Raw genomic sequence first — 13876 nt, 5'->3', positions numbered from 1 at the left:
CTAAAGCAGATGAACATAGAAACCTAAATGAGTCTTCCTTGCTAGGTCATTTTTTTAAGACTTATCTATTTTTATTTTATGTGTGTTTTGTCTGCATATATACACACACACATATAAATCACACATATGTTTATCTAGTACTCAAAGAGGCCAGAAAAGGCCAGGCAATAAAGGTGCACACTTTCATCCCAGCACTCAGGAGGCAGAGGCAGGCAGTTTTCTTGAATTTGAGGCTAGCTGAGTCTACAGAGTGAGTTCCAGGACAGCCAGGGCTACACGAAGAAACCATGGTGTGTGTAGTGATGGTGGTGGTGGGGAATGGTGGGTGAGGGGAAGATTGAGGAAGAGGACAGAGAGAGCATCAGTTCTCCTGGAACTGGAATTATGAACAGTTGTAAACTACAATGCAATGCTGGGAACTGAACCTGTGAAAGAAGAATAAGTGCTCTTAGCTTGTCCAGTCCCACTAGGGTTATCTATTCTTACACAGCAATTGTCTACCATGTAGCTTCTGGGAACTAAACTTGGTGCCTCTTTAAGAGCAGCAAGCCGGGCGGTGGTGGCGCCTTTAATCCCAGCACTAGGGAGGCAGAGGCAGGCGGATCTCTGTGAGTTCGAGGCCAGCCTGGTCTACAAGAGCTAGTGCCAGGACAGGCTCCAAAGCCACAGAGAAACCCTGTCTCGAAAAAACAAAAATAAATAAATAAATAAATAAATAAAAATAAATTAAAAAAAAAGAGCAGCAAATGCTCTTTTCCACTGAACCATCTCTACAGCACCACTTAACACTTAGAACTTGCAATGAAAACCATCTCAGGTCACCCACCTTCTAATACACTATGCACCTTAATTATCTTTATTGTTTATTGTCTTTTTCTCCCAATTAGAAAATAATCCATGAAGGCAAAGACAGTTTTTCATGTTATCTTTTGACTGAAATCCCTACAACAGATCCTGTAGCAGTAAGTATCTAGGCATAGAGCAGGTATTCAGTGTTTATTGAAATGAACATTTAAATGTCTAGCATAGTGAGCATACAGGCGTGCCTACAATACTTGACTGCATATGAATGAGAGAGCTGTGGAGGCTGAAAAATGCAGACCCATTTCTACCTTGTCTGAAGGTCAGAGAGTTTGGAGACTGACTGGTGTAAGAATGTCTTTTGAAATTACGAGAGCTCAATGCCATCCTGACAGGTAGTCAGGATGTGCAAATGTACTTCTGCTCTTTCTATTGTCTATGAGGTCACCTAGGGAAGGGCGGGTCTTTAGCTTATGTGACCTAGAACACATTACTACCTAGATGCTAATTAGGTAGTAATTAGGTAGCTAATTAGACAGAATGCTAATGATTTAATGTCTCAGAGTGATAAGGCCATTGACTGTGTGAGTTATCCTATGTATCATGTTAATAAAGTCTTTTGTTACCTTCTCCCCCAGTTTACATTGGGTATAAAAGCTGGGGAAAAATAAACCCAATGAATTTTAGGATTTCAGTCACTGAAATGCCCTCCCAATACTTTCTATGTTTTCTGTCTTATTATTTGTATGAGCCTTCATATTCTTTACTTATATTTCTTCAATTTCCACACCCCTACCCTGGTATGAAGTATTTTTGCTGAGACCAGTCCTCAGCCTATGAAAAATTTGGACATGGAAATGGGACAGATCAAAACCAGTAAGAATACCCATTTTAACTAACTCATGGAAGTTACAACAAAGAAAATAAAGGAAAGTTGCCATTTGCAAATGAGAGCATTCTGAATGAGTTTCCAGAGACAATGGGGTAGGAAGAAATAATAAATTCTTAAGAAAATGACTCAACTATCAACTTAGAAAATAGCTACTTAGAACATTCTTTCTGTAAGCATTTCAAGGAGACAGTAAAGAGTGAGAAATCTTATGTAATCATTCTTTTATTTACTATTTTATTTCAGTTCTTCTATTCTGGCATTTGGCTTATGTACTAGATACAAATAAAACACTGTTCTCAACACAGCTTAAAACCTAGTGATATGGCTGGGGAGATGGCTCAGAGGTTAAGAGCACTGGCTACTCTTCCAGAGGACCTGGGTTCAATTCCCAGCACCCATATGCCAGGTGCACAACTGTCTGTATCTTTGGTTCCTGATGTGGGATGTCCTTCTGTGTATGTGCTGCTTTTATTGGTTGATGAATAAAGCTATTTGAGCCAATGGCTTAGCAGAGTAAAGCCAGGTGGGAAATCAGAAGAGATAGAAGGGTAGGCAGAGTCAGGGAGATGCCATGTAGCTGCCTAAGGAAGACTCTGGAGTCTTACTGGTAGGTCATAGCCTCATGGTGATACAAAGATTAACAGGAATGGGTTAATTTAAGATGTATGAGTTTAGGAATACGCCTAAGCTATTGGTCTAGCAGTGTTGTAACTAATATAGTTTCTGTGTGATTATTGGGGTCTGGGCGGCTGGGAAACAAATGTGCAGTCTCCATTTACAGGTTACAGGGGATCTGACACTCTCTCACAGACGCACATGCAGGCAAAACACCAATGCACATAAAATAAAAATGAATAAAGTGTGTGTGTGTGTGTGTGTGTGTATCTCCAAACAAGTAGACAACTACCAACTCATACAGCAGTAATTGCTATGAATGAGAGTGTTTAGGTTTGGGAAGACAGTTCTGTTAGTAACAAGAAGATCTGAGTTTGATTCCCAAGATGTGAGCACACATACAAATAAATAAAACCTATCATGGTCAGAGAAGACTTTTCTGAGATGACTTCTCTTTCTCTCCCTTTTTATTTCCTTTTTCTGAGACAGGGTTTCTCTACATAGCCCAGAATGTACTGGCACTCACTATGTAGAACAGGCTAGCCTTGAATTCCCAAGTGCTGGGATTAAAGACATGCCCCACCATATCCATCTCTAAGGTGACATTTAAGATAGGACCAAAGAATTGAGCCATACCAAATACAGAAAAGTTCAGCATGCAGAAAGAATACATGTACAGAGAAAGATCTGTGTGGCTGGGAAAATAATAAACAATGGAGAACAGGAGAGAAATGAAACTGAAAAGCTAATGAGGGCTACCCACATCATGGATTATCTAACAGAATGTACAATGGTGACATTTAGCTAGAAACCCTGAGGGAGAATAACAAATAAAGGCAATAAACATATTTAAGCTTGAGTCAATCCTAAATAGACTAGTTTGCGTTTTGCTATTTTGTAAAGCATAGTACCTTACACTGGTTAGGTTAGGGTCCCAGAGTCACAGTCCCACTGGCACTATCTGTTCCTGACTCAGCCTTGTGACGGCGGCAGCAGGAGAAGATAATTTTCTACTATTTATTTATTTATTTTGGTTTTTCAAGACAGGGTTTCTCTCTATAACACTCCTGCCTGTCCTGGGACTTGCTTTGTAGACCAGGCTGGTGTCAAACTCAGAGATCTGCCTGTCTCTGCCTCTCGAGTGCTGGGATTAAAAGCATGCGCCACCACCACCTGGTTGAGAAGCTTCTTAACACTAAGTTCCACTAGAATTACCAGTTGCCATTGTCACTATCTTTTGTGTCTTAATTTTAATCAAATTATCACCCACATTTTAAAATCAGGTGACCCTAAGATTTTAGGAGAACACATGCTATACATGGTAGCAGCAACATCCAAAGTGAAGACACTTAAAGTGTGCCAACAAACTCTGAAGCACAGACAGCTGCAGTCTTTCACCACCCAATCTAAGAAAGAAATCTCAAATGCTCAAGCCTTATAGGCTTTGTGATCTATGCTAACCAAAGAGGGCAGCCAACAGTATCAGACATGAACAATTTTCAGACTAGACAGACAGCTTTGCTACAAAGTCTCCTCAACAGATTTTTGTACTATGGTACAACTGTCTTTACATCTTTCAGTTTAAACAGCTAAAACTAGAAATTCTTTTTTTTTAATATTTTTAACTCTTTTTTAAAATATTTATTTATTTATTTATTATGTATACAAGATTCTGTCTGTGTGTGTATGCCGGAAGGCCAGAAGAGGGCACCAGATCTCATTACAGACGGTTGTAAGCCACCATGTGGTTGCTGGGAATTGAACTCAGGACCTTTGGAAGAGCAGGCAATGCTCTTAACCGCTGAGCCATCTCTCCAGCCCCCTAAAACTAGAAATTCTTGTTAATTTAGTTGAAGTATCTCTAGTTTCTAATGCAACTCTACAATTATTTAATTTTTAATTAAATTAAATATTTAATTTTACTTCATTCATGAAAATTTTATTAATCAAAGCCAGATGCCATAGCCCATGCTTAAAGTCCTAGATACTTGGGAGGCTGAGGCTAGGAGGATTACTAAGTCCAGGAATTGGAGGGCAGCCTGGGCAATACTTAGCCTCTAAAAAAGTAAAAGGAAACAATTTCATAAAATAAAAACTTGCCTAAAACTTTTTCCCTGAAATAATTTGTAAAAAATATTTATGTGTGTTTATGTAGATCACATATATACAGAAGGCTGTGGAGTCAGACGAGGCATCAAATCCCCTAGATCTGGAGTTGTAGGTGATTCTAAGTTGCACATGGGTGCTGAAACCTAGGTCCTCCGCAGAAGCAATAAACACTCTTAACCACTGAGCCATCTCTCCAGTCCCTGTATGTAGTGTGTGTGTGTGTGTACCTGAAATAGTTTTTTGAACATTCTTGAAACACTTCCTCTAGCTATAGCTACCTTTTACATTTCTTAATAAGTTGAATTTTGTTTCATTTTTAGAGATAGGGTTTCTCTGTGTAGCCTTGGCTGTCCTGTAACTCAACACTGTAGACCAGGCTGGCCTTGAACTCACAGAGATGCATCTGCCTCTGTCTCCCAAGTGCTAGAATTAAAGGTATGTGACCATCACCCAGCAATAAACTGAATTTTTATATATAAGTTGAATTTTTTAAAGGTTAGTATATTATTAATGGTATCTCAGATCAAGAAAATCCTAAGTTCTAGACATTTTTTTTTTTTTTTTTTTTTGGTTTTTCGAGACAGGGTTTCTCTGTGGTTTTGGAGCCTGTCCTGGAACTAGCTCTTGTAGACCAGGCTGGTCTCGAACTCACAGAGATCCGCCTGCCTCTGCCTCCCGAGTGCTGGGATTAAAGGCGTGCGCCACCACCGCCCGGCTAGTTCTAGACATATTCTTCAAGTTAAGAACAAAGCTCTAGGCCCAGGCATGTATAACCATGCGTCAAAGCATAAGAGAATAGCTATGTCTATGGTACAATATAAAGTCCTGTGAACTTGTTTAAAATATCTTGAGGACTATTTGGCTGGGGATGGGGTGGTGATGGTGGTGTAACTTGATTCTGAGGTTCTAAGGTGTGAACTCCATAGACAGCAGTGTCATGTCACAATGTCAAAAGATGGGGCCTACCTGTTAGGTGCTACCAGAATGTTGCTGCTTTATGATCCCAGTGTCTATACATTTTTTTTATTTTTATTTATTTTATTTTAATGGTTTTTTTTGAGACAGGGTTTCTCTGTAGCTTTGGAGCCTGTCCTGGAACTAGCTCTTGTAAACCAGTAGGCCTCGAACTCACAAAGATCCACCTGCCTCTGCCTCCCGAGTGCTGGGATTAAAGGCTGTGTCTATACATTCTTAGAGCAACATTTATCCTACTTTGTGTTGGGATGACCTAGCTAAAACTCTAGGTCTTGGAAGAGGTTAAGGGACAGACTCCACTGTCTATTCCTAACAGTATTTCTGCAAACATTCAATGGTTGATGATATTCTAAATATATCTAATACCAGCAAATTTCAGTAAAGTTAACTGAGGAGTGTGTATATTTTTACAGCTTTCAAATATTTGTTAATCAAATCTAGCAAGTTAAACTAGGGGTCTAGTTCTTTAGTAGAACAATTACCTGGCATGAATGTAGCCCCAGGTTTGGACCCACCCATGAAGGGGAACTTTTTTCTTTCAAGTTAACTGATTGCCTTAGTACTTTTTAGGAATGGTTATGTATCATCAATGGCATGTTCTGCTAAAAAAAACATGGATACTATGATTCTAAAGTTCATTACTGATTTATTTTACCATATAACCTACAACTGTTCTTTTCCTCCTTTTTTTTTTTTTTTGAGACGTGTTTCTCTTTGTAACCCTGGTTATCCAGGAACTCACTCTGTAGACAGGGCTAGCCTCAAACTCAGAGAGTTTCCTGCCTCTGCCTCCTGAGGGCTGGGAGTAAAGGCCTGTACCACCACCACACGGCTGTTTGTTGTTTTTGTCTTTAAAAAACAAAGAAAAAAAAGCCCCCAGATATAACCTATGCACTTGGAAGGCTGAAGAAGGAAGACAATTATGAGTTTGGGGTCAGCCTAGACTACAAAGTAAGACCCTGTCTCAAAAACAAATGAACAAAGGCAAGATACTTTTTCTAAGTGGATAAAATATTTTACTGTTAAGCCAGGTATGGTGGTGCACACCTTCGATTCCAGTACCTGGGAGGCAAAGGCAGACAGATCTCTGAGTAGTTTAACCCTGTAAAAATAAAATTCCCCTCACTGTTAAAATGTAAATTTTAATCTGGTGTGGTTGCACAAGTCTATAATCCCAAAACTTGGGAGCTCAAGGCCAGCCTGTGCTATCTGTGAGATCCTGTCTCAAAGCAATAAAAACCAACCAACCAACCAATTTTTCTGAGCCTGGTTCAAGTTACTTTACAACACTGGACCTAAGATGTTCAAGTATAGAAACAGTGAAAATAAAATACCACATACACCCCCCAAAAAAAAGCTATTGAAATTTTGTGAAGAACACAGTTTAAAATGTTATAAACTAGGGTAGTAGAGATAGTTCAGTAGTTAAAAGCACTAGCTGCTCTTTCAGAGGACCTGGGTTCAATTCCCAAACCCACGTGATGGCTTACAACCATATTAAAATCTCATAAACCTATTGACTTCATACTATAGTGTCATAGTCTTTTCATTCTTATGTGACCATTGTCCTTACTGGATTACAAGACTTATTTATTTATTTATTTAATGCATAATACAACTTCAATAGAATCTAAATGATTTATGCTCTAACTTAACAGTATCAAGCTAAAAATTTAGTATAACAGACATTTAAATTTTAAGGCTAAATAAATTCATATTTCAGTCATTTTTCTTTACAAAAATGGACAAATTATAGAATTACTAGAGACGAGGGTCAATTATGAGTACAATGTTACTAAACACAGGTAGGTGAAGAAATACACTTCAGGGGCTGGAGAGAGAGCTGAGCAGTTAAGAGCACCAATGGCTGCTTTTCCAGAGGACCCGAGTTCAATTCCCAGCACCCACACGACAGTTCACACCTGTCTGTAACTCCAGTTCCAGGCCTTTGACACCCTCAAACAGACATACATGCAGGCAAAACACCAATGAACATAAAATAAAAAAATACACTTCAAATTAACAGTTGTCACCCAAATTGTTCCATGTAACAAGAATGTAGAAAACTACAGAAGCAGATGGTTGACTGCAAATATACAAGACTTCAGAAATAAAACAGATTATGGAACAAAATAATACAGCGAAACGTAGGGTAATGAGTTAGCGCATGTCTGGAAAACTAGACTTTACATTAGAAGGTAAGAATCACGACTGAGTATGTACTTTTAAAACTATGTTAAAAGAGTGTGTGTGTGTGTGTAGTCAACTTGTAATAAATCTAAGTTATATCTTAGATTACCCTCCTAGCGCTATCATAAAAGATTACCCTCTACGAAGCTTATGTTTCAGGAACATTCTAAGACAGCTGCTGTGGACATCAAGTGGTTTCTTTGTGGCTTACCGATGACACAGCTTTCTTGACAGCTCACAACTAATTAGACCCAATTGTCTGCCTAGTGGCTCGTCCCAATCCCACCTGAACGTCCAGAATTAAAAGGACGTTTAAGCCCCCTTGAAAGGGGGATCCTAGAGGATCAAGGGGGGAACCGGGGCGGGGGTTTATGGGGGTCTGCCGGCGACAAACCGACTGCCGGGGCCTACAGGGCGCTTCTCCTCGCAGGGTTCAGTGTTTGGGGACAGGGCCTGGAATGCGCTCCCCACCCAGAAGCACAGGGGTCAGGCCAGCGTCCCAAACAGAGCCAGAGCCACCGAGGAGTCCCGAGCCCGCCCGCGGTCTGAAGAAGCTTGGCGTCCGGGTCGGTCCCGCAGTCGGGACAAGCCCGGAGCCAAGCAACAGAAAACCTAACTGGCCCCGATCGGGGACGAGCGGACCCGAACAGACCCGAGCGGACTTGGCGACAGGCTTAGGCTGTGGGAACCCAGCCGCAGCGCGGGTCCTCCCGCACTACCTCGGTTCCTTCCCTCTCAGGCCCACTCCCCGGTCACCTGCCACGAACACCACGAAGACCGCGCCGCTCCTCTTAGCCGACGCGATGGCCGCCGGAATGGCGCCCTGGAACCACAGCATCGCTCCCCTCAGGCCCAGGCGCTCGGTCGGTGCGTCGTCGCCGCGGTCCCGCAGCAGGGCCCGCCCTCCTCGTTTTTCGGCCTCGCGGCTCGGGGAACCACCGGCTGGTCGGACGCCGCGTCTGAGGATCCAGCTCCTCACCGACTCGTACGCCCGACAGCCGCCCCCCTGGGGACGCGCACGGGAGCGCGCTCGGCAGGAAAAGCACGCCCCGTGTCACGTGACAACACGCGTCGTCCGGGGGCGCGCGCTCCCGTGCCTGGTTGGCTAGGTAAATCAGCCTGCGCGCGCGCCCGCAAAGCCAGGTTCCGAGTCCAGGAAGAGGGAGGCTGCTTCAGGAAGGATGAGTAACCGCTACGGCACGTTGGCGTCGCCTGCCGTGAGGCTCCCTGGGAGTTGTAGTCTTTCGAGTCTTGTTTATTTCCTTGTTGCAATATAAACGACGAAAGGGGGCAGTAGTGGGCGCCACAACGCTGTAAGAATAAATGCTAGATAGCGAGTTGCTATCACTCTCTTTGTACCACAAAGAAATAAAAAAAAAAGCTTTACAGGGGCTTACCGGAAGCCTTTGGTTTCTATTTAGTGTGACCTATGAAAAAGACAGAGTGGCATGGTGGCGATTGCCTTTGATCCCAAGCACTCTGGAGGCAGAGGTGGTTGGATCTTTGAGAGCTTGAGGCCAGCCTGGTCTAAATGGTGAGTTCCAGGACACAAAGGATATGTAGAGAAACCCTGAATCAAAAATCAAACAAACGAAAGAAGAAAAAGACTGGATAAAGGCACAAGCGTAGGGGCTGGAGAGATGGCTCAGCGGTTAAGAGCACTGCCTGTTCTTCCAAAGGTCCTGAGTTCAATTCCCAGTAACCACATGGTGGCTCACAACCATCTGTAATGAGGTCTGGTGCCCTCTTCTCGCCTGTAGGCATACAAGCAGACAGAATACTGTATAAATAATAAATAAATAAATATTTTAAAAAAAAGGCACAAGCGTAGTTTGTATATTACCATAAACCCCATATACAAGGGGCGGTATTGGCAGAATACTGACCTTCGAGGATATAATGAGCATTGACTAACTACAGGACATTCTAAAACCTCTAGACACTATACTATTGGGACAACTTATTTATTTTTATTCCCATGAGAACAATCTTGCTATGCAGTCCAGGCTGGCTTCAGAATGGACATCTGTTATTGAAAGACCCCAGCTTAGCTGCAGTAACGCCATTTTGCAAGGCTTTCACACAAACAAGTATAAGTTCAAGGTAAAGTCGGTACTCCTAGGCTGCCAAACAGGATATCTGTGGTCAGACATCAGGCCTAGGAGGGGAATGAAAAGTTCTGGGACAAACTACATGTGCCCTAGATAGAACCAAGTCAGCTATCATCAGATCTTCATGTCCCCGAGGAACTTGTCCTCAAGTAAACCCATCACCTCATTCAAACTGACCAATGAAATCCCTGTAACCATGCATCTGCTTCTGTATGCCTGCTTCTGCCTTCCTTTTTCCTTACCCAGCCTGCCGACGCGCAAGTCTTCCAAATAGACTCTGACACCCGCAGGTACCTGTGCACTTCTTAATAAAAAAAAAAAAACCAAAACAAAAAAAAAACAAAAAAACAAAAAACCTCTTGCCAGTTGCAGCCAGTGGTCTCAGACTGTTCCTTGGGTTCAGGGGTCTCCTCCTGAGGGAAGGTCCTCTCTGAGGATCTTTCATTATAATGGTCATTATCAACTGGATTTGGACTCACTTAGGAGATAAAACCTTTGGGCTATCTGTGAGGTGGTTTTCAGAGTTTAACAGAAGAGGGAAGAGTCATTCTAAATGTGGGTGACACCATCCTGAATAGAAAGAAATATTTTTCTTTCTTTTTTTTGGGGGGGGGGGGTTTGGTTTTTTTCGAGACAGGGTTTCTCTGTAGCTTTGGAGCCTGTCCTGGAACTAACTCTGTAGACCAGGCTGGTCTCGAACTCACAGAGATCCACCTGCCTCTGCCTCCCGAGTGCTGGGAATAAAGGCATGTGCCACCATCGCCCGGCATATTTTTTTCTTTGAACTTGGTTTCTGTCAAGTATTTCATCACAGCCACAAGTAACTAATCCACCATCCTTCTGCCGCAGCATTAATAGTACTGAGATTATAGGCCTGTGCTATAATGTCTAGTCCATGGCCACTTTTTTTTTAATTTGGTGTGTCGAGTTCTTTTGTTATTGTTGCTTGTTTGTTTGTTTGTTTTTGTTTTATCAAGATAGAGTTTCTCTGTGTGTAGTCCTGGCAATCCTGGTACTCATTATGTAGATCAGGTTGGCCTCGAATTCACAGAGAACTACTTGCCCCTGCCTCACAAGACCTGGGCTGGATTAAAGGTATGTGCCATCACAGCCCTGCCCATAGTCACTTTTTGAACACTTATTTTCTAGCTGCTTTCTCTATGGTAATACAAAAGAGGAAAGGAATGGTTTCATTTCTGTTGCTATTTGAGAATGTCTTAAAAGATATGGCAATTGGAGGTTGTTTGACATTGAAAATAAATATATTTATATTATACTTATATTTATAAATATATTTATTATATTTAGTACTTTAATTACATTATATGCTTTTTCTTAAATAAGATCTGAGGATTTATGTGACTTAACGTTGCATAAGTAATTACATTTTCCACATCAAATCTACCTACCTGCATCTGACAGTCTTTAAGGGAGGTAATAATAAAGACACTTTTCTATATTTTACCTAAAAATAGCTAACAAATTACAACTCAGAGTTTGTTTCTTTCAGCCAATTAAAAAAAACTGAAACATAATGATTACCTCCTTATATAGGACACCATTCTCAAGAACTAATAATTGTTTTTTTTCACTTCAATTTTCACTTTATTTTTTTCTCTCCTCTCTTCTCCATTACTAGGAACAAAATTCAGGGTCTTATGTATGGTAGGCAAGCATGCTTCTACAACTCCAGCTGTGTGGACTTACTAAAATTCAACCTGCAATCAGGTAGGACTTTGAGTTTTCACAATAAAGAAATGGTAAATGAGACAGATTCATTTAACTTGGTTTAAACATTCTACAATGTATTCATGTATTGAAGACATATGGGACATATACACAACTTTATGCTTTTATATGTCATTTAAAAATAGCTTAGACTCAGGGTATATCTAAGTGGAAGGATTGAAGTCCTGGGTGCCACCCCCAGGAAGGCATGAACTGGATGGAGTGTCATACAACTATAATCCCAGCTCTTGGGGAGGTTAAGGCAAGAAGCTCACAAGGTCAAGGTTATTCTTGCTTGTAGGCAGAGACTGCTTGTTCATTTCTCGGCTGCCCAGACCCGAAATAATCACATAGAAACTATATTAATTACAACACTGCTTGGCCTATTAGCTTATGCATACTTCTAGCTAACTCTTACATCTTAAATCAACCCATTCCTATATTTTGTATTTTATCATGAGGCTCGTGGTTTACCAGTAAGGTGGGCCCATGTCTTTCTCCTTCAGTGGCCACATGGCATCTCTCTGACTCCGCCTACTTTCTCCCAGCATTCAATTTAGTCCCCTCCACTGCCCGCCTAGCTCTATTCTTCTCTATCACAGGCCAAAGAGCTTATTTATTAACCAATGATAATAAAACAAATTCACAGCATATAGCGGGGAATCCCACATCACTTGCTAAATAGTAAGTTTGAAGCCAACCTGGAATACACAAAAGACATTATGTCTCAAAATAATAAAGGTTCCATGTTTTACTTGAAACAGCATTTTATTTTGATTTGTATGCATGGATTTATAAATTTTTGTTTGGTTTTTGAGACAGAGAAAATGAGTCCTAGCTTTTCTGGATCAAGCTTTTTTTTTTGTTTTTGTTTTTGTTTTTCGAGACAGGGTTTCTCTGTAGCTTTGGTGCCTGTCCCAGAACTAGCTCTTGTAGACCAGGCTGGCCTCGAACTCCCAGAGATCCACCTGCCTCTGCCTCCTGAGTGCTGGGATCAAGCTTTAAAGGTACAAAAATAAGAATATAAAAACATAGATTCCAGAAATAGAAATGCAGAAATAAAGAACTATAAAGTTGTATGCCTAGAAGAATGAGAACACACTGTCAATAGCTTTGTTAGTAGCTTAAGGATTAACCATTAACAATGGATTACTCAGCGGGGCAGTGGTGGTGCACGCCTTTAATCCCAGCACTTGGGAGGCAGAGGCAGGCATGTAGTGATAAGAGCGGCGGGGCTGTGTCCCCAGCACCCCGGCCGCCCGCACAGCTAGCTTTACCTGAAATAACAACACACAAACTGTATTCATTTAAACAGTGCTTGGCCCATTTCTATCTAGCCTCTTCTCGGCTAACTCTCACACCTGGACTAGCCCATTTCTAATCATCTATGTAGCACCGGTCTTACCGGGAAGATTCTAACCTATGTCCATCCTGGGTTGGAGCTTCATCGCGTGCATCTTTCCGGGAGTGGGGAGCATGGTGTCTCTCTCAGGCGTCTGCCCCCGAGAGGAGAGCTGTCGAATCTCTGCTCACTTCCTCTTCCTCCCAGCATTCTGTTCTGCTTACTCCTCCCACCTATGTTTTAACCGATGAGGGCCAGCCAAGCAGTTTCTTTATTTTTTTAACCAATGACCTTCCTCCATTACAGGCAGATCTCTGAGTTCGAGACTAGCCTGGTCTACAAGAGCTAGTTCCAGGACAGGCTCCAAAAACACTACAGAGACTACAGAGAAACCCTGTCTCAAAACAAACAAACAAACAAACAAAAAGTCTCACATGAGACTGAAATGGATCACTTGAAGGAAGTAGTATTTAAATATGAACTCAGGGGCTTTATGGAGAGAGAGGGGCTCACTGTTTCAAAACACACATTGTTCTTTTTTTTTTGGTTTTTTTTCGAGACAGGGTTTCTCTGTGGCTTTGGAGCCTGTCCTGGAACTAGCTCTGTAGACCAGGCTGGTCTCAAACTCACAGAGATCCGCCTGCCTCTGCCTCCCGAGTGCTGGGATTAAAGGCGTGTGCCACCAACGCCCAGCCACACATTGTTCTTGCAGAGGACTTGAGTTGGTGGCTCACCACAGCCTGTAACTCCAGCTGCAGGGGATCTTATAAACCGCCTTTGGCTTCAGCATACATGTATACATAACAAATATACACATATGTAATTGAGATAAATCTTTTTTATTTTCTGAGTTAAATTGACTGAAAAATGCCAGGTGGGAAGAATAAATGTTTTAGGCAGAAGTTAAATACAGAAAAAAATCCTCAAATTTTTGTGCTCTGAATGCCCACTTGTTTTGTGTGTGTATACTTTTGTGAGCATGTGTGTGGAAGCTCAAGATATTTCAGTTGTCATTCCCCAAGAACCATTCACATTATCTGTTGGGGATAGGGTCTCTTACAGGCATGAAGCTTGCCAAGTAGACCAGGCTGGGTAACCAACAAGGCCCAGGGA

General features: G+C 41.8%; 1 protein-coding gene across 1 annotated transcript in view; it reads right to left on the bottom strand.

The window, feature by feature from the left end:
- Positions 1–8756, bottom strand: part of Ubxn4 (UBX domain protein 4) — a 32745-nt gene extending 23989 nt beyond the window's left edge. Inside the window, exon 1 of the mRNA XM_075987810.1 lies at positions 8339–8756. Within this exon, the coding sequence (XP_075843925.1) occupies positions 8339–8420 (82 nt within the window). The 5' untranslated portion in view covers positions 8421–8756. The remainder of the gene's footprint in view (positions 1–8338) is intronic.
- Between the last annotated feature and the right edge of the window lie 5120 nt (positions 8757–13876).

This window comes from Microtus pennsylvanicus, chromosome 10 (assembly GCF_037038515.1).
Source record: "Microtus pennsylvanicus isolate mMicPen1 chromosome 10, mMicPen1.hap1, whole genome shotgun sequence".
NCBI lineage: Eukaryota > Metazoa > Chordata > Mammalia > Rodentia > Cricetidae > Microtus > Microtus pennsylvanicus.
This window is presented reverse-complemented; position numbering and strand designations above follow the sequence as displayed.